At 45.7% G+C, this 26,992-nt stretch overlaps 1 protein-coding gene across 1 annotated transcript in view; it reads right to left on the reverse strand.

The window, feature by feature from the left end:
* Nucleotides 1-19,572, reverse strand: part of LOC144937205 (estrogen receptor-like) — a 75,498-nt gene extending 55,926 nt beyond the window's left edge. The window contains exons 1-2 of the mRNA XM_078864553.1: nt 18,948-19,572; nt 6,833-7,080 (exon numbers count right to left, since the gene is read on the reverse strand). Of these exons, the coding sequence (XP_078720679.1) occupies nt 6,833-7,080; nt 18,948-19,534 (835 nt within the window). The 5' untranslated portion in view covers nt 19,535-19,572. The remainder of the gene's footprint in view (nt 1-6,832; nt 7,081-18,947) is intronic.
* Between the last annotated feature and the right edge of the window lie 7,420 nt (nt 19,573-26,992).

The raw sequence follows: 26,992 nt of genomic DNA on the forward strand, positions 1-26,992 counted from the left end.
TGCTCTGTACTTTATACTTAACAATTAAAAACAGAAAACATGTATGGGCCTGGAGCACAAAATGCATTGACTGTAGGTTTTTTGACAGAAACTGTTCAATGTATAAATATTTGTAAATCAGATTCAATTTAAAATTGTATATAAAAAGCTATTGCAACAGCATAAAAGTAATGCAGACAAGTGTAATGTGCTATATTTTTTAAATGCTTCCCAAATAGCATCCTAAACCCTCTGCCTTTAACAAAGCACATGCCTCACTGCCTATCGAACCTGCCCGTCCGATATGACTAACTTTAAATTTCGATTTAAAGCTTTTGTGACTGCAGGGATTCATCTTCTTGGTTCTTTTGGTAAAGTCACGTAGAAGGGAAATAATAAAATAATAAAAATAAATCAGAATAAAATAATTCTCACGACGTTTCGGCCACACTAACTTTGTCAAGGCATCTATCTCACCCAGTACAATTTCCTTAGCTCTCAATATTGCTGCTACTTCTGCTGCTACTGCTGCTGCCACATGCAGCCTGAAAAATCTGACACTGCACCCAATATCCCTGATAATTTCCCTCCTATCTCAAACCTTCGTTTCCTTTGAAAATTTTGAGAAAACATTCTTCTTCCAGCTCTCTGTACACCTCTTGCTCCACTGGTCTCCACCACGGCTATAATACTAAAACCTCTCTTCCACGTGTGGATAATGCCCTTATCCTCTTTTCAGGCTGCGTGCCCCTCTCACTCCAAGTTCTCCGAGATGTTTCTGGAACTTTGGACACCACCGAAAACTCCATCGTCCGTTAGCACCTCCATAATTATATCGCAAAGAAAATAAGCATATAATATATCTCCCCAGATCTGTTTTTCCACGTAATCAATCAATATTTATTTTACGTGCCAATATCGCCCTCAATAAAGTAGGGATCAGTGCACATCACAGCATAACGGGAACGGTACCGGGGGCATACAGCAATAGGAATGAAAAAATAAACCCACCACGACCTCAGCGGCTTACATAATCAGAATCTGTATTTATACTGGAAAAATCCGATGAGCTATAAAGCTCTTTTTCACAGATGTCCAGTAGGGGTCGGTCAGAGTGACTGCAGGAATACATATTTTATAGGTATTTCGGTAAAGCCACGTAGATACGTGGAATAACAATACAAAAACACAATAGGAGTGCAAAGTATAAGTAAGGTAAACAAATCAGTTAAAAAATATATACAAATAAAACTACACTATTTTTTTTCTTTCCAGGTAAAGCCACTGAGATATTAGAATCTTTTTCAGGAGCGACCTGGCCACAAATGATTGCTCAACAAAGTGGCTTAACATGTGGAAATTTATAGCAGCTATATCATCTAAATAATCTAAATGCATGTTTTTGAATGTGGAGAGAAAAACTACAGGGTCCCGGAGAAAAAATCCACACGACCACGGGGAGAACTTGCAAACTCCAAATATACAGCAGGCGTCAAGGTTGGAATCAAACCTCCGACCTCCTACATACCAGGCGAGGAAGATAACATCACACCTACTGTGGTGCCCCTTAAATAAATAAAGTCTATCGGTTCAGATTGCATTCGTACATTAATTCCCAATGCTTGGAAAAGGCATAACAGAAAAAAACAGTCATAGACCACACCAAGAAAACACAGTCCCTCAATGAAATTGCACATTAAAATGTAACTATCGATACATTGTTAAGAATCAAATGTACAAATCACATTTGCCAATGTGGCTATATCCAGCACTAATCTTCTGCTTCAGAATATTTTTGAAGGAGGATGTACGATGTTAGGGGAGGAAACAAGGTTGTTCCGTAACATTCATGTGGCAACGGCAAAGGCTTTGTCACCTATTTCAGTTCCTGTTTTTGGGATGGTTAAAGGCAATTAGATGGACGTCTTAGGTTTCTTAGATTTGACAATGGGGTAAATTAATTATCTAAGCATAGCGGAGACTTGCCAATAAATAATTTATGGATGAACAGGGCTCAATAAATCAAGTAAATTGCAACCACGCACAAAATAAAGTGCAACCGTGCGCAACAAATAGCATGATATAGTAAAGAAAAAGAAAAACAAATAAAATATTTATTTATTTTGCATTATAGGTTATTTTATGGGAAGGAAAATCGGAATAGAGTGCCTCTTGCACAGACCCCAAAATTGAGAAACACCCAGCACGTTGCGGTGGCCGACAGCAGGGTGTTCCAGAATTTTTTTGGGACTGTGCTCAAGTATGGCTCACCCCCTCGCCCCCCCAATGTCAGATGAACAATCCTGGGCTGGGCAAGTCTTGTCATTCCCGTAGATCAACGGAGTGTGTTATATGTGCCTGGAGGATTGGAAGGTGCGGTTTTGCAAGTAGGCAGCAACCAAGCCATAAAAAAGAAACCTAAAAAATAAAAGCATGTTTTTACACCTTCCATAAACCACATGGCGTCCTGGGGGTGCATAATTTCAGCAGCATTGGTTCAATGCAATCAAACTATGGACGGGTTTCAACATACAGTGTCTCATCAGCAATCAGGCTTACTTGACAAATGCTGGTGAACTGCCAAATGTTATTGACAAGGATTTAGTTGTTAAGATATGTGAGCGAGTAATATACTCTATTATTCTTGATTTTAAGCTTTCGTGACTGCAGGAATCCCTACTCTTTGGTTCCTTCGGTAAAGTTACGTAGGTAGAAAAATTTAATGAAAAATAATATATCACGACGTTTCGATCGCAACACAAGCGGTCGTCCTCAGGCATAAAAAATAATCCAGCAGTGGAACTGCTGAACCAGGAAGAACACAGCGAGAGAGCTGTTACAACAAGACGTTATATATGTGGCGAAGGGCAAGCAGGCGGGGTCTGAGCTGGAAAGGAATTCCATCCCTGCACGCAAGCACGTCAGTTGTGTTAATGGGGGAGATTAGGGAGCGAGAGATTAGGGAGAGAGATTAGGGAGAGAGATTAGCATGAAATGAGCTTCCGTCGCCGCATAAGCGTTTCGTCCCTGCATATGCGCAACAACAGCAGTGTTAATTGGAGATTAGCACTATGTTGATGGGAGAGATTAGGCAGAGAGATTACGGGTATTAGCAAGTTAATGTCATGCATATGTGTAACACAAGCTGCAGCGCTGTCAACTGTGCTGTGAGAGGCAAGAGAACCACCGCAACGGTGGTCGCGCCAGTGAGACACACAGCCCATCACACAGCCAGAACCATCGATACATCGAGGCAAAGGGAGCAGAGGTGGCCATATTAGTGAGATCCCAGCCTGTTAATGCAGAGGCACCCAACAGGGCAATGCAACTCAGAGAGTCAGAGATAACAGCCAAACGGCAGGGAAGAATGGAAGCACCACAGCAAGTTACGACTTTGCTTGGTTAATAACGTCCTTCCAATGATTGCTCAGCTTATACCCATCTTCTCGGTTGAAATTGTCTGTGTTTATATATCTGGATGGCTTCATGGACAAATCTTTGATGGTAGCCCGAAGGTTTGCAGAGTACCTTGGTCTCAGAAAAAACAATATCGTGCGAGCCCACTACGTTATAACAATGATCAGCCATGGCAGAGGTATTGGTCCTGCCGTGTTTCAGATCTGCCTTATGTTCACGAACACGGTCCGAGACTTGTCATTTAGTTTCCCCAATGTAACTGCTGCCACAGATACAGCTTAGTTTGTAGACACCGGGATATTGCATGTCAGGAATCTTGTCCTTCACAGGTGGGATCAGATCACGAATTTTATGCACTGTGTTAAATCGGACCTGGATCTTGTTAGTTCAAGATTTTGGAAATCTTTTTGGTTATCCCTACTATGTAAGGCACGGTGATGGTTTTGATTGGATCTTCAAATGGCTCCTTCCTCACGGTTGAGGTGATGGCTTTGCGGATTGTGTAGTCAGAATATTCATTCGCCTTGAGAGCTTGGTGTACGTTTTTGAGTTCACTGGTTAGGTGTTCATGGTCGGAGATACATTGAGCTCTATGGTGTAGTATTTTGATAAGGGAATTCTTCTGGGATGGATGTTGGTGGGAATCAGGTTTTAGGTAGGTGTTAGTATGGGTTACTTTCCTGTAGACAGAATCGCTCATTGAGTCATCTGGTCTCTTTTTGATTAAGACATCCAAGAAAGGTAGCATGCCATCCTTTTCTACCTCCATGGTGAATTTGATTGCTGGGCGTATGGAATTGATGTGGTTGAGGAATTATTTCAGAGCGGGTCGGCCATGTGGCCAGATGACAAACGTGTCATCCACGTACCTCTTCCACAAGGACGGGCGTAGAGTGGACGCCTGGATAGCGTCCGTCTCAAATTTTTCCGTGAAAATGTTGGCCACAAACGGAGATAAGGGAGAACCCGTTAGGGTGCCTTCAGTTTGTTTATAGAATGTTCCACCCCATGTGAAGTATGTATTGGTGAGGCAGTATCTCACCAGGGCTGGTACATCAGCAAGATCTGAAATCGCTGCAACCCTCAAAAGCGCTAAGATACCAGTCAACAACATCAGTAAGGAGGAGTGTTTTGAGTTATCTCAATTTAAAAAGAGGGAAGATATCGTAATCCTCTCAGCTAACAAGGGCAATGCCACGGTCATCATGGACAAAAACGTGTACAATAACAAAATTCAGGACCTACTTAATGATGGTAGCTACACAAAAAATAATAGAGATCCCACCAACTGCCTCGTTACAAAAACGAACAGTATCATCACTGATTCATCTTCATTCATTGAACAGACCAAACGGTTTTCCTTAAAACCCTCTGCTGCTAGACCACCCAGACTATATGGCTTACCAAAAATCCATAAAGAAGGTACACCCCTTCGTCCCATCGTCTCCACCATTGGCTCACCCACCTACTAACTGGCCTGATATCTGAGACCTTGCAGCCATTCACTGGTAGGACCACCTCTTCTATTCTTAACTCTGCTCACCTGGTATCGTCAATTAAAGACATATCACTATCCTCCGGTGATTTGCTCATTAGTTTCGATGTAGTCTCTTTGTTCACCAAAGTTCCTGTGCCCGATACCATTGCAATAATTGAAGATTTGGTCCAACAAGGATTGAATGGCCTTTGTGCCACGTTTCTTTTGAACACCATCGCGAGACCACTCGCCTTTCCTTTTATCAGCCATTTTTAAGGATGACAGACTGGTCAACGTACCGTTTGTATGTCAGCGCCTGGGTCGGCGTCGTGCCATAATTGCGGTCCGACCACCGTGAGTCATGACATTGGTCGAAAATAGCGACCGGCCCGGAAGTGTGGATCGACTCGAGTCGAACCGACTAGAGTAGAGGACCGCCTCTATTGATTCATATCCATTTGCTTTTATTTGACGGTTTGAGAGAAATTTGGTTAATTCTTGAATATCTGTTCATGGAAAACAATGCATATTTAAACTTCAAAGTTATTTTTAAGAAACCTCAATGTACTTCTGCTACTAAAATGTAAATAGAGGAAGGGCAGAGTCCATTCCTTAAAATGTCAGCCTGTTATATATTCTATATGTTTATAATGTAGTATTAATGATAAACATGATGATTGTTTGCTTATTTGTGCTTATGCACTCACGCCAATGTAGTGGCATAATTGTTTGATGATTTTCAACAACTACATTTACATCTGGGCAGGATAATGGCAACGGTCAAGTGTAGGGATGCATTGAGATTTGAGCACGAGAGTGTGTGAGCATGCCCACTAATAAGACGTAGCGAGGGAATAACTCTTGCGCAGGTGCTGGGTGATTACATCAGTCGTGAGAGATGGTAATGGGGCTTGGGGACGCATCCATCCACCAGTGGCCTGATCGCGGCTAGCGATGACGATATTATCATCCAGACACTTCTCTTGTTTATTTTGCCGCTTCTGAAAGTCTGCCGTGGGTTTTTTATGAGAACAAGTTTTGGCACAGCAACACAAGCTTGGTCTGTTTTCATCAACATTGCAATTACTGAAAAGCACAAAAAGTTTTTGTCAAACTTCCAATGACAGACATGGCGAAAACAATAATGGACTGCGAGTGTTTTAAATTACATGGATTTTATTGTTGTGTTGTGATAACTACAAGAGGGCTTCTTAATTTAATAACAATAGTTAGCATAAAAACAATTAAATGTACAGTGGTAAAAACTTACTGGACATTTCAGCCCAAAAGTATTTATCGACACGATACAATATTTTTACGATTGAGCAATTTTTGCGGCAGGGTGGCACAGTGGCAACACTCATGCCTTACAGCAAGAAGGGTTTGGGTTTGATTGTTGACTCAGGCACCTTCCTGTTTGGAATTTGTATGATCTCCCCCTGTTCTACATGGGTTTTCTCAGGGTTCTCCAGTGTCCTCCCATAGCGAAAACACACAAAATGTAGCTTCTACTGGCCAAACATCACAATGTTGAAAATTACCAGCTAATTACTCAAATAGGATTCCACATAGTGACATTGCCCCCTCCTGAGAAAACTTGACAAGACTCAGTGAGGCTTTCTGAGGTAAACAAGCATAATAACAAAATATAAACAAATATAATTGTAGACGATTCAGCCCAAAAACCTGTATTGGCTTTATGCTGCATTTTCCTGTACTAGCACCATGCGGATTTCCAAGTAATTGACTCAGCCGAGGGGTGGGAACGTCCGTCCCACATTCCGCGTGTCGCGGCTTGTTCCTGTCCTCCCTGGGACAAGATGCTTTCCAGTCGGCTCCTAGAAAACCCGGATCCACTCCCACAAACCTCATGCCCGCACCATCTCCCAAGAGTGCCAACTACGCCCACACTCCCCCAGCTCCTCCGGCGATATTTTACGAGCATCCACCGCCCCCCACCTTGCGTGCTGCGCTTGAAGAAGGCTTTGCAGCCCTCGCAGGACCACACGCCGTAGTGGTACCCCGAGGCATAGTCGCTGCACACGGCACAGAACTGGGTGCTGCGCTCGGGCCGGGTGCTGCTGGGTAGCGATCCGGAGCCGACGTGGCGCGGCTCCGTCAAGCCCATGGCCGACATGGCTCCGCCGCCGCCGCCCACCTGCTGCTGCTGCTCGCAGTATGGGGGGGCGCTGCTCTCCACACGGCCCCTGTGCCCCCCGCAAATGCAGCACACACACGCACGCACAAAGACACACATATCACTCTGGCAAACGAGACTATGTATGGAGGTTGAACTTCTTTCGCACCGTACGGAGGCAACCGTGCAAATCACAGGTGCGGGGGACTGACAACAAACTAATCCTTGTCTCTTGAGTGTTTACCTGGTTATACAAAATACATTTGAATGCACGCGCATGGCAAACGTACGATGTCAGCGGCAGGCCCTGCGATAGGAGAGGGGCACTGCCTGGCATCTCATTTGGTCTTAACATATCAAGCGGCCGCTACTGATGGGATGAGGTGAGACGCCTTCAAGAGCCAGGGTGCCCTTGCTGCTGAATATCAAATGTAGGATTGCAACCGCTGGCATGAGCACAATAAAAAAATAATGAAAACAAAAAGAAATATATTGCCATATAATTACACCCATAGGCGAAATGTGCACGATATTATGTTGGTACAATAGTGATGTAAGGTATATTGTACGTCGGCCTATTGTAACTTCTGGTCATTGCTTAATTAGATTTTTGGTCATTTCAGATGCTGTGTCTATACAAAAAAAATGTATTTGCTCCATAGGTTAATTATTAAATGTTATTGCTGCAATTTTGTTGTAAATATTGTTACAATTATGTTTTAGGAACGAGCAAAGAAAAACTGCAAGAACGTGTTTGTATGCTGTTTAACAAATACAAAAATAAACAGCTACCTGAACAGCGCTATGGCACAGAATAGCGGTAAGTGTGCTCACCACAGTAGTGAGTGTGCTCTGGTGAGTGTGCTCACCACTAGGTGAGTTTGCGAGGTTCCATCGAGTTTGATCCCAGCAGCAACCTGGGCATTCATACACAAACTTACCATCACACCCCATCTCCTGTAAAGTGACTGCAAACGAACTTTCGATTTCAACGTTTACAAACATGAGGCATTATTCGTGCGTTTCTGACCCCAAACCAAAGTATTAGATTAGAACTCTGAACTTACCCTATGTACCATAGTTATATTTTTGCAGGCCTCTTTTAGATGAGATAAACCATCTTTAAGCCTTTTCCTGGTGAAAGTGAGTTGTCATACACTGGTATGTTAATTCATAAACGTACGGTCACTCACAGAGTAATTATTGACTTGTGAAATAAACACACACTTCACAATTGTATAAGCAGAATCTATAAATGGTATAATATCAACTTACAACTAGTTTAATCTGTTAGTTAAACCGGCAAGAAAAGTTGTTTAGAAACAGCACCGTTAGTTTAAACATATATTGGTCTACAGACCATGAATTCCTACAGAATATGTACATACACACACACACTGAATGCACATTGCACATTGTAGCAAGCAAAATATATACTTAAGACACAAAGACAGCATGGCGGAACAATTAGGCCTCTTAGCTCGAGCCTGAATGCTGGCCACATATCCGCCACCACTGCCAGATACTCCGGCCTAGGCTGTAAATAGTCCCTTTATAGCCTAGGACAGATTCAAACCTAAAAATGTCCCCAAACACACGACTCGGCGAGGCAACCCGTTCGAGACATTACACCGCGAGGATATTCCGTTCATACCACAACTCAAAACCAAGCCCTTCATGTCTGCCACCACAGTGGACGGTAAACGCGCGAGAGAGAGAGAGAAAGAGCACCGCACCAGAACTCGCTGTCGGCATGCATTGGCAGGAAACCACACGCCACGGAAGACGCGGCCCTTCTGCAAGCCTTGGCATGGACACCGCCAACTTGCTGCGCGTATCACAGGCAGCGCAGGCACACCCGGCAGTTTCCACAGAAATAAAACCTCAGAGAAAAATAAAAACTTGACAAGCACCGTGCGTAGGCACAGGTACCCAATCCCTCTTTCACGTCTGCCATTGGACCCGGAGTGGCTTTCTTTTGACATCTGCCACAGCTTTTATGACTTTACGTTCAACAACCCGCCCGCTGATTGGTCCGCACAGTTTTCCGGTGATAGTTGTTGATGGCCTTAAGCCCACAATTGCTCAACATGCAGGCCAGTGATATAATCGCACCACATTTAACTTTGCGCATTCATTGCCCAACTTTCACATACAAGGCAAACTGGCGCTAACGCTACAACTGCACATGGATCACTGAAATTGTTTATAGCGCATTGTCACGTGTGATTTATTCTGCCTTGAAACCTCAAAATGTCTTAATGCACGTGGCCACATAAAACATTTCTGCTCAAACGTGAAAAAAACCCACTTTCAATGCTCGTTAACATGTTTTCATCAGACTATGGATCTCGTGCTATGAAATACGATACAGCATTACCAAGAGCATGCTTTTCTCAATTAAAAAAAGAATCACGGATCATGTAAAGGCAATGGAGGGGCGTAGCTTGATTTGTGTGTTACAGGCGTGCATTCCTGAAACACAGCAGAGTACACTGGGTCCTTCAAACATACTTAGAAAAATGCTTTGTATTAACAAACATTTAACCCTGGCACCAATTACATCCACAACTCAAGATATAAATACATTGTTCTTGTGCCTACACCATTTGAAAATGTGAATATTTTCACTTTTTTCAAAAAAACGTTACTTTCCATTATTTTCACGTGTTTTTTAATAGTTATTTATTCAAATAATTCACGAGGAAAATGCCTTGAGGTAGAACATCTGAGTTGTAAGGGTGTCCTGGGTTTCAATTGACATACATGTTATCTTTCAAGGTCTTCCATCATATCTCTCCATCCTTCTCATTTCCCTAACTACACCAAATCGCCACGTTCGATAGAGTACGTTCAACAATCTTCTCACCGTACCCAGAAACAGGATAATCCGAGCTGAACGGCGTTTTCCCGTAGGTGCACCGATCGTCAGGTACTCTCCCACTGCACATTCGCAGCATCCAAACACCATCCACCGTCAAGCAGCAGCTCAAGACAATCACCCACCCAGACCCTCACCAACCCAAACCCTCACCAATCCAGACTCTCACCCACCCAGACCCTCACCCATCCAGACCCTCACCCACCCAGACCCTCACCCATCCAGACCCTCACCCATCCAGACCCTCACCCATCCAGACCCTCACCCATCCAGACCCTCACCCATCCAGACCCTCACCCATCCAGACCCTCACCAATCCAGACTCTCACCCACCCAGACCCTCACCCATCCAGACCCTCACCCACCCAGACCCTCACCCATCCAGACCCTCACCCATCCAGACCCTCACCCATCCAGACCCTCACCCATCCAGACCCTCACCCACCCAAACCCTCACCCATCCAGACCCTCACCCATCCAGACCCTCACCCATCCAGACTCACACCCATCCAGACCCTCACCCATCCAGACCCTCACCCACCCAGACCCTCACCCATCCAGACTCACACCCATCCAGACCCTCACCCACCCAGACCCTCACCCATCCAGACTCACACCCATCCAGACCCTCACCCACCCAAACCCTCACCCATCCAGACTCTCACCCATCCAGACCCTCACCCACCCAGACCCTCACCCATCCAGACCCTCACCCACCCAGACCCTCACCCATTCAGACTCTCACCCACCCAGACCCTCACCCATTCAGACCCTCACCCACCCAGACCCTCACCCACCCAGACTCTCACCCATCCAGACTCTCACCCATCCGGACTCTCACCCACCCAGACCCTCACCCACCCAGACTCTCACCCATCCAGACCCTCACCCACCCAGACCCTCACCCACCCAGACCCTCACCCACCCAGACCCTCACCCACCCAGACCCTCACCCATTCAAACCCTCACCCATCCAGACCCTCACCCACCCAGACCCTCACCCATTCAGACCCTCACCCATCCAGACCCTCACCCATTCAGACTCTCACCCACCCAGACCCTCACCCACCCAGACTCTCACCCATTCAGACTCTCACCCATCCAGACCCTCACCCATCCAGACCCTCACCCATCCAGACTCTCACCCACCCAGACCCTCACCCATCCAGACCCTCACCCACCCAGACCCTCACCCACCCTGACCCTCACCCACCCAGACTCTCACCCACCCAGACCCTCACCCATCCAGACCCTCACCCACCCAGACCCTCACCCACCCAGACCCTCACCCTCCCAGACCCTCACCCATCCAGACCCTCACCCATCCAGACCCTCACCCATCCAGACCCTCACCCATCCAGACTCTCACCCACCCAGACCCTCACCCATCCAGACCCTCACCCATTCAGACCCTCATCCATCCAGACTCTCACCCACCCAGACCCTCACCCATCCAGACCCTCACCCATCCAGACCCTCATCCATCCAGACTCTCACCCACCCAGACCCTCACCCATTCAGACCCTCACCCATTCAGACCCTCACCCACCCAGACCCTCACCCATCCAGACCCTCACCCATCCAGACCCTCACACATCCAGACCCTCACCCATCCAGACCCTCACCCATCCAGACTCTCACCCACCCAGACCCTCACCCATTCAGACCCTCACCCACCCAGACCCTCACCCATCCAGACTCTCACCCATCCAGACTCTCACCCATCCAGACCCTCAACCACCCAGACCCTCACCCATCCAGACTCTCACCCACCCAGACCCTCACCCATCCAGACCCTCACCCACCCAGACCCTCACCCACCCAGACCCTCACCCACCCAGACCCTCACCCATCCAGACTCTCACCCACCCAGACCCTCACCCACCCAGACCCTCACCCATCGAGACCCTCACCCACCCAGACTCTCACCCACCCAGACTCTCACCCATCCAGACTCTCACCCACCCAGACCCTCACCCATCCAGACCCTCACCCATCCAGACCCTCACCCATCCAGACCCTCACCCATCCAGACTCTCACCCACCCAGACCCTCACCCACCCAGACCCTCACCCATCCAGACTCTCACCCACCAAGACCCTCACCCACCCAGACCCTCACCCACCCAGACCCTCACCCATCCAGACTCTCACCCACCCAGACCCTCACCCACCCAGACCCTCACCCATCCAGACCCTCACCCATCCAGACCCTCACCCACCCAGACTCTCACCCACCCAGACTCTCACCCACCCAGACTCTCACCCACCCAGACCCTCACCCACCCAGACCCTCACCCATCCAGACCCTCACCCACCCAGACTCTCACCCATCCAGACCCTCACCCACCCAGACCCTCACCCACCCAGACCCTCACCCATCCAGACCCTCACCCACCCAGACTCTCACCCGTCCAGACCCTCACCCACCCAGACCCTCACCCACCCAGACCCTCACACGTCCAGACCCTCACCCATCCAGACCCTCACCCACCCAGACCCTCACCCACCCAGACCGTCACCCACCCAGACCCTCACCCACCCAGACTCTCACCCACCCAGACTCTCACCCGTCCAGACCCTCACCCACCCAGACCCTCACCCACCCAGACCCTCACCCACCCAGACCCTCACCCACCCAGACCCTCACCCACCCAGACCCTCACCCACCCAGACCCTCACCCACCCAGACACTCACCCACCCAGACTCTCACCCACCCAGACCCTCACCCACCCAGACCCTCACCCATCCAGACCCTCACCCACCCAGACCCTCACCCACCCAGACCCTCACCCGTCCAGACCCTCACCCACCCAGACCCTCACCCACCCAGACCCTCACCCACCCAGACCCTCACCCATTCAGACCCTCACCCATTCAGACTCTCACCCGTCCAGACCCTCACCCGTCCAGACCCTCACCCATCCAGACCCTCACCCATCCAGACCCTCACCCGTCCAGACCCTCACCCACCCAGACCCTCACCCATCCAGACTCTCACCCGTGCAGACCCTCACCCGTCCAGACCCTCACCCGTCCAGACCCTCACCCACCCAGACCCTCACCCATCCAGACTCTCACCCGTCCAGACCCTCACCCACCCAGACCCTCACCCATTCTGACCCTCACCCACCCAGACCCTCACCCATCCAGACCCTCACCCATCCAGACCCTCACCCACCCAGACCCTCACCCATCCAGACCCTCACCCATCCAGACCCTCACCCACCCAGACCCTCACCCATCCAGACCCTCACCCACCCAGACCCTCACCCATTCAGACCCTCACCCACCCAGACCCTCATCCATCCAGACCCTCACCCATCCAGACCCTCACCCACCCAGACACTCACCCACCCAGACCCTCACCCACCCAGACCCTCACCCATCCAGACCCTCACCCACCCAGACCCTCACCCATTCAGACCCTCACCCACCCAGACCCTCACCCATTCAGACCCTCACCCACCCAGACCCTCACCCATCCAGACCCTCACCCACCCAGACCCTCACCCATTCAGACCCTCACCCACCCAGACCCTCACCCATCCAGACCCTTACCCATCCAGACCCTCACCCACCCAGACACTCACCCACCCAGACCCACACCCACCCAGACCCTCACCCATTCAGACCCTCACCCATCCAGACCCTCACCCACCCAGACCCTCACCCATTCAGACCCTCACCCACCCAGACCCTCACCCATTCAGACCCTCACCCATCCAGACCCTCACCCACCCAGACCCTCACCCATTCAGACCCTCACCCACCCAGACCCTCACCCACCCAGACCCTCACCCATCCAGACCCTCACCCACCCAGACCCTCACCCACCCAGACCCTCACCCACCCAGACCCTCACCCATTCAGACCCTCACCCATCCAGACCCTCACCCACCCAGACCCTCACCCATTCAGACCCTCACCCACCCAGACCCTCACCCACCCAGACCCTCACCCATTCAGACCCTCACCCATCCAGACCCTCACCCACCCAGACCCTCACCCATTCAGACCCTCACCCACCCAGACCCTCACCCATTCAGACCCTCACCCATCCAGACCCTCACCCACCCAGACCCTCACCCATTCAGACCCTCACCCACCCAGACCCTCACCCACCCAGACCCTCACCCATCCAGACCCTCACCCACCCAGACCCTCACCCACCCAGACCCTCACCCACCCAGACCCTCACCCATTCAGACCCTCACCCATCCAGACCCTCACCCACCCAGACCCTCACCCATCCAGACCCTCACCCATTCAGACCCTCACCCATCCAGACCCTCACCCATCCAGACCCTCACCCATCCAGACCCTCACCCATTCAGACCCTCACCCACCCAGACCCTCACCCACCCAGACCCTCACCCACCCAGACCCTCACCCACCCAGACCCTCACCCATTCAAACCCTCACCCATCCAGACCCTCACCCATCCAGACCCTCACCCACCCAGACCCTCACCCATTCAGACCCTCACCCACCCAGACCCTCACCCATCCAGACCCTCACCCATCCAGACCCTCACCCACCCAGACCCTCACCCATTCAGACCCTCACCCATCCAGACCCTCACCCATCCAGACCCTCACCCATTCAGACCCTCACCCATCCAGACCCTCACCCCTCCAGACCCTCACCCATCCAGACCCTCACCCATCCAGACCCTCACCCATCCAGACCCTCACCCACCCAGACCCTCACCCATCCAGACCCTCACCCATCCAGACCCTCACCCATCCAGACCCTCACCCACCCAGACCCTCACCCATCCAGACCCTCATCCATCCAGACTCTCACCCACCCAGACCCTCACCCACCCAGACCCTCACCCACCCAGACCCTCACCCATCCAGACCCTCACCCATCCAGACCCTCACCCACCCAGACCCTCACCCATCCAGACCCTCATCCATCCAGACTCTCACCCACCCAGACCCTCACCCACCCAGACCCTCACCCATCCAGACCCTCACCCACCCAGACCCTCACCCATCCAGACCCTCACCCATCCAGACCCTCACCCACCCAGACTCTCACCCATTCAGACTCTCACCCACCCAGATGCTCACCCACCCAGACCCTCACCCATCCAGACCCTCACCCATCCAGACCCTCACCCTTCCAGACCCTCACCCATCCAGACCCTCACCCATCCAGACCCTCACCCATCCAGACCCTCACCCACCCAGACTCTCACCCATTCAGACTCTCACCCACCCAGATGCTCACCCACCCAGACCCTCACCCATCCAGACCCTCACCCATCCAGACCCTCACCCACCCAGACCCTCACCCATCCAGACCCTCACCCATCCAGACCCTCACCCATCCAGACTCTCACCCATCCAGACACTCACCCATTCAGGCTCTCAGCTATTAATCATTTACTCACTGTAGTTATCATTATTCACTCATCATAGAGAAGTAGTTGCCAGAGGAGGATGGGGACCGAGGAGATGGAACAATGAATGCAGCTCATGTGAGGTGCTGGGTGGATTGTACCATGGCCGAATCATTAGAGATGGCCGGGGCATGGGGAGGTCTTCATCCAGCAGTGGATTGTTCATAGCTGGTGATGATGACGACTAATCATTGATGCTGCTGTTATTGAGATTGACATTTCTGTCTTTAAAATAAATATAATATCATAGATTGCCATGTCATTGCAAGTTAAAAGTCTAACAAATCTCAATAAATGTAGGTATCAAACAGTCCCAAAATGGCAGGTCTTGTCTCCCAATAGATTCCATTAAGTTAAAGCTGGATCAATTTTGAGGTTCACCTATGCAGAATAGTCCGTTGTAAAACACATAATAAAATCAACAAAGATGTGGGTAAATCATGAACATTAAAATGGTCACTGAGTGAGCACCAACCTCATAGGATGAAGGCCACCTTGAGCAACATGAACTCCTATTCTCTCCTCTATTTTGGACACTGTGCACTTTCGCATGCAATGTGTTTTAGCTTTCAAAGAACGTGTGCGTCTTTGTGAGCACTACGCAATGTCCACGTGTTCACCCCACGCTCGCGCTTGAATGTAAAGCGTTCAAAACAACACTGGCAAGCTGTTCATGTGTCACAGTGATCACAGTGTGCCAGGCTGTGGTATCACTTTGACAGCTACACGTGAAGGTGGGTGGCTCTTTTGGTGGAAAACTGGGTAGCATGGCAGGACATTATTGTTTGTGTTGTATTTGGTGGGAAAGTTTTACCTTTTTAATCCGAAACCTCTTGGGGCATCAAAGCACTTGTGGGTTTTCCTAACGAATGTTTGACCCGCGTGCATACACACAGCGAAGTGATGTGTGAATGTGTACACAATTAATGACACTTCTAAAGATTTGGCTTTGATATTTCATGCCTGACAATGCATTATCTGGCAGAGCTTGGTATATTGTCTCCTTTGACAAATATAAAAACATTCCAGAATAATATCCACCTCGAATGAGCATTAAGGTGGTGCTCATCTCCTGTTTACAGTCCCAAGCACGTGATGTATTTTCCCATTCCTATGGCAAATATCAGTCTCACGGTACGACAAGCCATGTTGACTTCCCAACAATGTGGTACTTGTTTAAATGACCCCAGAATGATGATGGGCTGAGTCAAGCTGAGTCAATCCCCAGCCAGGATTTGAACTCGCAGCGTCCCGTTTGCGAGCCAATCCACGCTATCGTTGAGCCACCTGGCCGAATAGCTTGGACAGCCTCTTCTATAATGATCCTTAATGTTAATCGCAAACTTGATAAAAAATATATAAACAGCTATCCAATGCATTTGTACAATGTCAGTTCTGTAATACATTTTATGACTACCTTAGTAACACCTAATGTCTCTGCCGATAAATGAGCCACTCCACTGCCAAATCTACAAGAAATCTTCTACATGAAATATAGTAGTACATCAATCTCCCTTCAAAACTAGAGGGTTTCATTCATGGTTCTCGTTCACACGTATAGAACGAGAGTCACGGCATTTATCCGAATCTGTCCAGTTGATGAGATATTTTCTGATCATCACTCTTACTTTTTCTCTCTCTGTCTGTAGCATATTTCATCACCTCACCACTGCTCATGCTATCATCTCATCCACAATTCTACATTCTCCCGCTCTTGTCCACTGCATTACCTCACAACCACCATTATTCTCACGGAAGCAGCCATTACTCTTTTCATTGCGGTTCATATTTAAACCTCCTTTCCACCGTTTAATGAAGTGTATTTATTGCTGAGTTTTGATTCTGCTTAATCTCAAGTCATTTCACCCATTTACTTAATTCATATATTTGCATATACTTTATGCTGCTGTGTACATTCCCCCTTTCCCATTATAGTATCTGTATCCAGACTGCAAATGACTAAAACCACCCTCATATTGTTGCTGAATTATACCATTTCGTACACGAGATCATTATCATCTATTTTACTTGCAATGTTATTGTTCCACCGTATATGTGAGATATTATATTACACAAATAATCTTTAAACATATAATTACCTGTAAATGGCAATATTGCGACAGGCTTTTTATTCAAATTTTCAGCTGTATATTCACCATAATCATCCACAGAAATCGTATGGCTCGGAATGGGTTATTACATATTGGTAATTTATATTCGTGCTTATTTGACATGGGGGATAGCATTTTAAAACTCCTTTATTTACAAATTAACATTTTACTGTTCTACGTGTACGAGTATGAGTGTGTTTACAATCTTTAAATATTCAATCAAAAGTGATCATTACAACTGTTGGTATATTTGTGTGAGCATAATGCCCATGTAAAAAATAGTTTAAAATACATAATATTCTTAGATACTGCACCATGATATATAATAATCATCATAATGAATGTATCAGTGAATTTCACGGGTGTTGTATCTGAACCTGTTTGTGTGTGCGAGCCCTTGAAGGCACAGACACACAATGCCACATTGCGGTTTGTCAGTCACCGTATAAATTAAACATTTGGTAATATTTCCAAATGACTATAGCAAAATCAATGCATACCACTTGATACAAACAGTTCAAAGTCTTTGCCATGTGTTTATCTAAATAGTTTTAGATGAACACATGGCAAAAACGAATTTGGAAGGTCGACTTTAACATTAAAATGTTTGATAATTCTTTAAGACCATGGTGATTTCAGTGATACGTATTGATTGATGTAGGGTTGAGAATGTTTTAAATGAGATAACAATATGTCACTGGATGAGAGGGCATGCCTACCCAAAGTCTACATTTAAGCCAGAGCAAATTAAAAGTTACAATAAATTACAGGATTCATAAATGGCAGTACATCAATCCACTGCTGGATGACGACCTCACCACATTTTGTTGCTCGCTGGGGTTGTCTGACCATACCTTATCACACCAGTCAGTGGAGGTTGGTGAATATAACAAATTAACAAGATATACATTTATAAAAAATAACTTAAGGGACGGTAATTTATTTAAATTGTAAATCCTGTAGCAGAAAATCCAAATAATCCTCTCTAAACATCACCAACTAAAGATGAAATTTAATATTCTAAGGTGCATTGATCACCATGATTAAGCTAAGAACACACATACTAGCCATATCGATACTGAAAACATTTAAACTTATACTTGTAAAAACATAAAAGAAAAAGATCCCCCGTGCAGCCTCCACATGCTGTTTGGAAAAGTGCTGTTAGCGAGCACCTACGAAGGCCGGCATGAAGGGATGGTACGGCTAAAACGTCCGGTCTGCTTTGTCTCCCCAGAGCTGATGTTTACTGCACCAGTTTACTCGTTTAAGGTTGATTCACCTGGGTGGTGGAGGGGAGAGGCCCAGGACGGGTTGACATATTCTCCACTGGTTTTGGCCATGAGCAGCAATAGAACTCTGACAGCCGGTTTCATCGGGCAGTACGCTACCTATAGCACTACGGCTCCTACTCTGACAAACACGCAAAGACAAAGAAACAAACGCATGCTCGCTCAGGAGCGAATTTTTAGCCTCGCTCGAAGTACGGGGCAAGCAAGTTAGCTAGTTGCTGCTGAGTGCTGCTGTATTACCTGTAGAGGCTCTGTGGCCCTGGGTCGTAGCCGTGAGGACGCCCTGCCCCGAGCTCCATGCTGTAGGACGCGCTGGGGCTGGAGGGCACGTACTGGGGCAGCTCGGTCGAGGGCGGAAGATAAGAGAGATGGGAACTCTGCCCCTCGCCCAGAACTCCATTCTGCTGCTGCTGTGGCTGCTGCTGCTGCTGCTGCTGGTGGTGGTGCTGCTGATGCTGGTGCTGGTGATGCTGGTGCTGATGTTGTTGTTGATGAGCTCCAATTGAGAACTCTGTGCACGAGGGAGGCAGTGGCTGGTAAAGCGAGGCCCCGGAGTACTCGTAGCCGTGTGCTTCGCTGAAGGACGACGATGATGACGCCGCCATGGGCATGTCCCTGTTGTTGATGCAGAAGCCCCGGTCTGCCTCGGAGCAGGGCCCGGGGTTCATGATGCCCTCGCGGCACTGCCTCTGGCTCTGTGCCCCCAGGCTGCTTGAGGGAGATGTGGCCGCCTCCACCTGTTGCAGCAGGTTTGACAACGACGAGGCTTTTGGGAAAGGTCCTGCCATGCTCCCTCGAAGTCTGTGATCGACGCACGCATACAACATACGCACGCAAAAAAATGTTAAACAAAAAAAAAATTCCCTCTCGCTACGACATCAATATTCAGCCACTTATAAATCCAGCTACTCCTAATGTAAGATTGGTAGTTTCCAAGCCCCCTTCCTTCCGGGGGCAGTGGCTTAGAGGTCTCAACTATTGCGGGGCTGTCTCTAACCCACCAACACCTCCTTACTTGTGTACTGCCGGTGCCGTCACACCGCGGCACTGCCAGTGGCTTCTGTGCTCACAGTTTGTTTGGCAGGCGGTGGGTAAACGCATCAAACTTTGCTCCTAAAGTCGCGCTTGGGTTTTTACCATTGCTACTCGCTATATTGGCTGCCAGCCAGTGGTGGTTATTTATTTATTTAGTTTATGTCAGCACTGATGTTACCAACTGCGTTGGAGCAGGAGGAGACAACAGTCACGTTAAGAGGTGCCAAATCAATATCAATGATCGTCGCTCATCCCTGGTAGTTTTATGCAGCTTTATTTAAAGCTTATAATTGCGTGTAAAGTTTGTCACGCAGACAACAGAATACATCGTCGTGTGTAATTGCAAACTTACGTCTTGTTGGCTCTAATTCTCATTAATCTACCAAGGATTGTTTTGTACGATTAGTAATACAATGCATTACAATGGCAATGGCTTAATATGTATTGTGAACAAGTAAAAGCTAGATATTTGATTTAATGCGGCTTGATTTTTCTTGCAGGAACAATAATTGCCATGGCAATCGTTTCGGTGCAAACTCGCTGCGTTACGTAGCGCTTTGCGAGTGTGTTCTCGCGTTGGCACCGCCACCACCTCTGGGTTCAGCTGCTGGGGCCAAGGAGGCATCATCTGCATGAACGGCTGTCAGTCCAGCCGCGTGTGAGTGCTGCTTAGTGCTGTGTTCTACAGGAGAAGCAAGATGAATAATTTATCCCTTAACCTACCAAACACTTAGTTGGCACAAGGTGGGAGTTTTAAAAATGGCATTTTTCATTCATGAATTTAAGGGGAAAAAAAAGTCCACTACCCACAAAACTTTAATTAGTACATGTTTACTCATCGTTTTTAGCATATTGTAATAATTAAGATGTGCCTTTATACTGCCTTTGCTTGCCAAATTTGCAATTTAAATGAAAGCTACTTTGACAGGAATGTTAGATCTTTACGCCAGAACATTTTCTGAAAATAACACATATGAACTGTATCTATATTTATAGCCTACGGATATTTTTTCTACAAATCCTAATTCTCAAATCAATTAGTTATATTTTGCATTCAATCCATAAAATACCTTTGTTTTAAATCTCAATTAATTTCTATGTTTTATTTTCACGATCTTAAATATCCTCACAATTTTTATTTTTTAAATAAATTACTATTGCATTTATTTCAGCACACACACCATCATAGGATTATTAAATGTATGAAATATCTGCGAGTAAATAATGATCCAAATCTCAAAGAGGCATATTAGTAAACAACGAGGCTACGAATCAATGTCTTAAAAAGATCTTCTACTCACTCCCCTAAGAAGATTACACAGGCATTAGCCGTCGCTGTACGCACTTAACCACCTCAGTGCTTTAATAATCTGGCATCATTCTTACTGGAGCCAGTAAACATATTGTTCCACAAGACCAGACAACAACACATACAAAGCTATCCGGTTTCAAATAACAGTAGTCAGAGCAAAGAAATCCCCAAATATGAAACTCTGTATTTTAGTCAATTCTCTCGGTGGGTCTCAAAGAAAAAACACACACCGTATGAAATATTTATGTTATTTTCTCAAGGAATTTCTTAGCCAGCACACTGGGAGATGTTATGTTGTAAGTGGTTTAATCTGGTTGTAATATTAACCAAATGTGAAAATGAGATTTGCGATAAAAAAAAAACAAGGAAAACCTCTGAACAAAAATCTAAAACTACTTTTTTATTCTTCTATAAAAGATGCAATAGAACATATTTGCCACTGCAGTATTATTTTTTTAAATGTACTGATTAAATGTTCTTTTTTGTTTAGAATGTTCATGCTAAGCAGGCCATCTTGTGGTCTGTAGTTCCATTGCAAGAAAATAATTAACACGATACACTAGTGTGATCTATTTGCACACGGATCCATAGACAAAATACTGGCTTATCACACCAACTCCACGTAAGATGCACCAAGGCTGTGTAGCAAACACTGGAACTATGGAATATCCTAATTTCCCCACTAAAATTTTATAACAGTAGTAAATATAACAGTTTAATTCATGTTTTGTGTCAGGCATAGAGCTTTCATTCAGGATTAAACTAAAGCAAAATAAATCCCAATTAAAAAGATGGCCTATAACCCTAATAACATTCCAGACGTATAAACCTACAACGGAGTAATTTGAGCATAAATCAATGTCATTTTATGAACACGCACCCCTGCCAAATTATATTACTGAGCCTAGTACAATTATTTAAAGAAATCGAATGATATAGTTATGCATATATTTAAATACATTAATCAGCGATATCTTACTGATTAATTCCGTTATGAAAATTCGCAAGCAATAGCAGCAGCCTGTGCATTGGTGAATCTCCATTCTGAATTATTTTTCACTTTGTTTTGACGTTTGCACGCGTTACACAAGAACAGGTGTTAAAGAGATAATCGCCCACTCGTTCCTGTATTGCGCCCTGTACAACTTTCAACACAGAGGGCCATTCAAAGATTATGTGGATTACTTCTACAGTACTCTGGTATGTCTGGCCAGTGTGAAAGAGTCGACCAAAATACACTCCAGAGGGGCTGTCTCTCGTGTTCCCGCTGTGCAGAGGCAACTTCTGCCTGCCGTGGCGTGAGCGAGTAATTGCAGCGCTGCACTTCTACCTTTACCACTGTGGTTATCCGGCTGGTTGGTACTGTGGTTTAAAGCACGCATCTCATACAAGTAACATTGTGCATTTAAATCTCGGTCGCGGGTCAACTCAAATCCGCCGTTCATCCAGAGCTGATAAACTTGCAACCAATTTGTGACTGACTGGCACCTGCCAGGGGAATATGTAATCAGGCCACTGGATTTGGATGTTAAAAGATACAAGGGCCACTTGATTATTTACTGGACTTTTGTGAAAAATAACTTCATAGCTCATCGGATTTCTCCAGGATAAATAAAAATTCTGATTCTGATATCTGAGTACAGACACTTTTTGACTTTTTCCATACATTAAACGAAAGACCACGAATGTCCTGCATGGCTTTTGATAAAAGCATCGTATTTAGTTGAATAATGGAGTCATTACATATGATTAATGTTTTGGGAATTAGCCTTTAACACTAACCAACTACTATTCATTCCTTCAACCAGTGGTTAAAGCAGATATTCATAACTGGTGAATGGCATGTGAGGGTGCAGAAGGGTGATGCAGCCCTGTTGATAAACAAAGAATCACCCGCAAGCATCATGGTCATCAGTGGTAACACTTGTGCCTCATAGTAAAAAGGGCCTGGTTTCGATTCTGGATGTGGGCACCGTTCTGTCTGGTGCTTGTATTGTCCTTCCCCTATTCTGCATGGGTTTCCTCCGAGTTTCCCAGTTTCCTCCCATAGCAAATTAAAAATAATACAATGTAAGTGGTATTGGCCAAACATACCAATGCTGAAAGATGAATGACTAAATTGGGATTACTGATAGCAACATCGTCCCCTACTGCGAACACTTGGCAGAACCTTCCTGAAAAAGTATTGAGACTCATGGAAGTTTTCCTGCATATAATAACACAATCTATATGATAATGTATATCCCTATGTGAATCCATTGCTGGATGAAGGCCTGCCCCTGCCATGCCTGTCATTGGGGCTGTTGGAGCATTGTTCTCCACATATGGTGACTAAAAAATGTCCAAATAACTTAAAGGGTTGTGATGGTGAAGGGGTGCTTTGTACTAGATCAAACATCACTTGCTTTTTTATATTTTAAAATCCTTTATATTAAGTTCACTTGCTTGCTTGCGCGCTTACGACCGTGCAAATCTTTCGGTCGTTTTTTAACCCACTTCCCGTGATCCAATCCAGCTGACATTTTGCACACAGACTCGTTGTGCGTGACAATTTATTTTCGTAAAAAATGTTTTCAAAAATTTCCCACTTTTTAGGAAAAAAAAAATTTCACTAACACAATCATATATTTTTCCTAAACACAGAAAATTATTCAAGAAAACAACAAAAATGTACAATATAAACAATCATACAAAAACTGAAAACCTTATAATCCTTATATACGACTTTCCTTATATTTAATTTAAAATACCAATGTGATAAAAATGAAACTCTTACTCAAGAAAAAACAGAAATGAATAATAAAATAAAACCGATGCCACGCATATAAAGGATTTATAGTGAAAAACTTTGTTTTTACGGGTTAATTTTTTATATGTAAGCTTGTTTACCCAAATAAGCCTCACTGAGTTTCAAGACTATTATTCTGGAGGGTTCTGCTAATTGTTTGCAGTAGGGCATGGTGTTGCTGCTGTGTGTAATCCCAATATCTGTTAGATATTTTTTTTTCAGAATCCAGAGGAAACCCATGCAAGACAGGAGGAGAACATACAAACACCACGCAGAAAAGTGCCTGAGTTGGGAGTTGAACCCAGGTACTTCTTGCTGCGAGGCATGATTGTTACCACTGCGCCAACCTGCTGCCTAATTATTGCCTGCGAGGTCAGGAACCAAACTCAATTCATTGAGTAGTAATAGGTTTTTACCCTTTCAACTGGTACAAAAACTGACACCTTTATACAAGACATCATGTTTGCAATAACCACAACACAAGCTGTCAAAATGCAAACAAAAAGAAACAACTCTGATGATAATGATATGCACTGTCCTTGAAGTTGATTGGTCCACACCCGAGACAGCTTTTCTTAGAGCCTAGTCTCCATTGGTGTTGGACCAGATGACGCCAAAAGGCGTACAAAGTCATTGGGTTCAGAGCAAAGTGCATGAGCCCCTGCACTTGCGTGCTACACCCCTCATGGCATACAGAGAGGAAAACGTAAGATTATCAATACAACCAGCAAGGAAAGTCAAGAAACAGCAAGTCTCAGGAAAGAGACCCAGCCTGCACATCAGCAACGATGAATATTCAGAAAATATAACAGCGTATATATATAGAACATTAAGTAAATGTTTTGACAAGTGTCTGAAAGATTATATCAATGGCTGCATCTATAGTAAGAATTATGTTAATGAATCTATTGATAACTAGTTTGTAGTAATTTGATGATTAATTCACTAAATTGTGAAAAGAAAGCAACGAGAGAGAATCTCTGATTTTGGGAGGTTTCAAAGTATATTCAATAATTAACACCCTTCAATGCTTTACCCAGCAGCCCATTCAACGGGGCACATACACATCTCTAATGCGATCCCCCTCATGCGTACACTTTAATCACCTCCCATATAGTAACCCACTGTAGTCTGCACGCCTTACATGGAAGAAGAATAGAAAAACTATACCAACCCTCTCCCTCTCGTCGTGGCTAGCAGACCTCGACATTGGCATTTATCTCCTGAAAAGTGTCACTATAAATTTTCGATTTAAAGCTTTCGTGACTGCAGGGATTCATATTCTTGGTTCTTTCGGTAAAGTCACGTAGAAGGGAAATTATAAAATAATAAAAATATAAAACAATAAAAATTCTCACGACGTTTCGACAGCAACACAAGCAATCATCAGCTGATCATCATCAAAATTCTCACGAGGTTTCGACTGCAACACAAGCAATCCTCATCAGGTGATCATCAGGTGATGATGATTGCTTGTGTTGCAGTCGAAACGTCGTGAGAATTTTTATTGTTTTATATTTTTATTATTTCCCTTCTACGTGACTTTACCGAAAAAAACAAGAATATAGTGTCACTATAGCCAATAATAAACTGCCCCCAACACTCCTTTGCACATTTCCTCACCTCACCTAAAATTGCAAAACAAATGTTTCAGTGATTTGCTAGAAGTTGTTTCGATTTGCAGCACAGAACAAGGACAGAAGGAGCCCTCTGGTTAACAACATGTCGAGGGTGCCTTGCTCAAGACACCCTTCATCTCCATGGTTAATGTCGTTGCTTACCCATGCACCTGGCCAACAATATACTATCCCACTTCCACCTCAAAGTTCATGACTATCAATCATCACTACACCTTAGAAATGAAGTATACACGTTTCTATTCAACTTATGCAGACCACCAGTTCAAAATAACTGCATGTGTGATAATTTGATCAATGTCGACCAACTAAACAACTGAGGAATGTGGACAACAGGCAGCAGTGACACAGCTGCTGCCTGTCGTTGGTTGGCCACATTCTCTCAAGCTTTTGAGTTGGTGGTTCCAAAAATACAACATGTACATGCAATGCACATCAATGTGTGTTAAATCAATTTGTGTCCAGCCTATTTTTGGCTGTGAAGGATTTTCTCATAATTTTACAGATATGAATGATTATTTTCACCATATGCCTTAGCTTGTTACTACAATACAAATAATTCCCTTTACCCAAGAGAGCGCTCCAGTCTCGAGACTCTTTGTCAGGAGGGTCCCGCATCAAAATGTCTTGCCAGTTACATTAATGTTTGCTTCAGAAGCGGACAACACTTAAATAACCACGCACACTGATCCAAGGATCCATGTTTATGTTCTGCCATCTCCTTGCCACCTCACACAGCTCAATCAGAAAGTAAAACAAAATCTTAAACTATATAAAACACATACTTGTGTTTGTTGATAACAATAAATACAATAGTCATACTATCACTTGCCCAACAACATAAATACCAAAAATATCACACAATTTGGTGGAATACAGTGCGGTACATTTCATGAAGCCTTGTAGTCTTCGTTACTATTTAAGTACTGTATAGTGACCCACAAGGGAAAGCAAGATTCTCCTAGAACACACCGACACGTGCACATATAATACCGCTGCATGAACGTGCTTGCCATGCACATATAATACCGCTGCATGAACGTGCTTGCCATGAACAACTTGAACAATGCACCACACATTGTTTATGCAGCCTACTTCCAACTCCATACCCTTGTATTATGCCTTTGGAATAGAAAAATCAATGCTGTTTTTAATTAAATGAAGCCTATTTCACACTCCCACACTGGCCTTCTGAAAGAAAATTATGCTTAAAATTACACAGCATGCTCAGTATTTCATCTTAAGAATGTTGATAACACCATTCATTTGAAGTGATGCTGATTATATTAAAAAGCTACTTATTATCTATCTGCTCTGTACTGAAAACAAAGTCAAAATGCTAATTTCAGCATTGCACAGAAACACTAACGACACATTTGGAGAAAGTGCATTTGGTCATAACCAAAATCACAAACGGCTACCTGGATTAGATCCTATAATCTCGGTCGTGCAGGCTCAGTGCGCTGATGTCTGGGCCACCTGGCCACTTCATTACCAACTTAGTCTTTATCAA

The sequence above is a fragment of the Lampetra fluviatilis genome, chromosome 18 (genome assembly GCF_964198595.1).
Source record: "Lampetra fluviatilis chromosome 18, kcLamFluv1.1, whole genome shotgun sequence".
NCBI lineage: Eukaryota > Metazoa > Chordata > Hyperoartia > Petromyzontiformes > Petromyzontidae > Lampetra > Lampetra fluviatilis.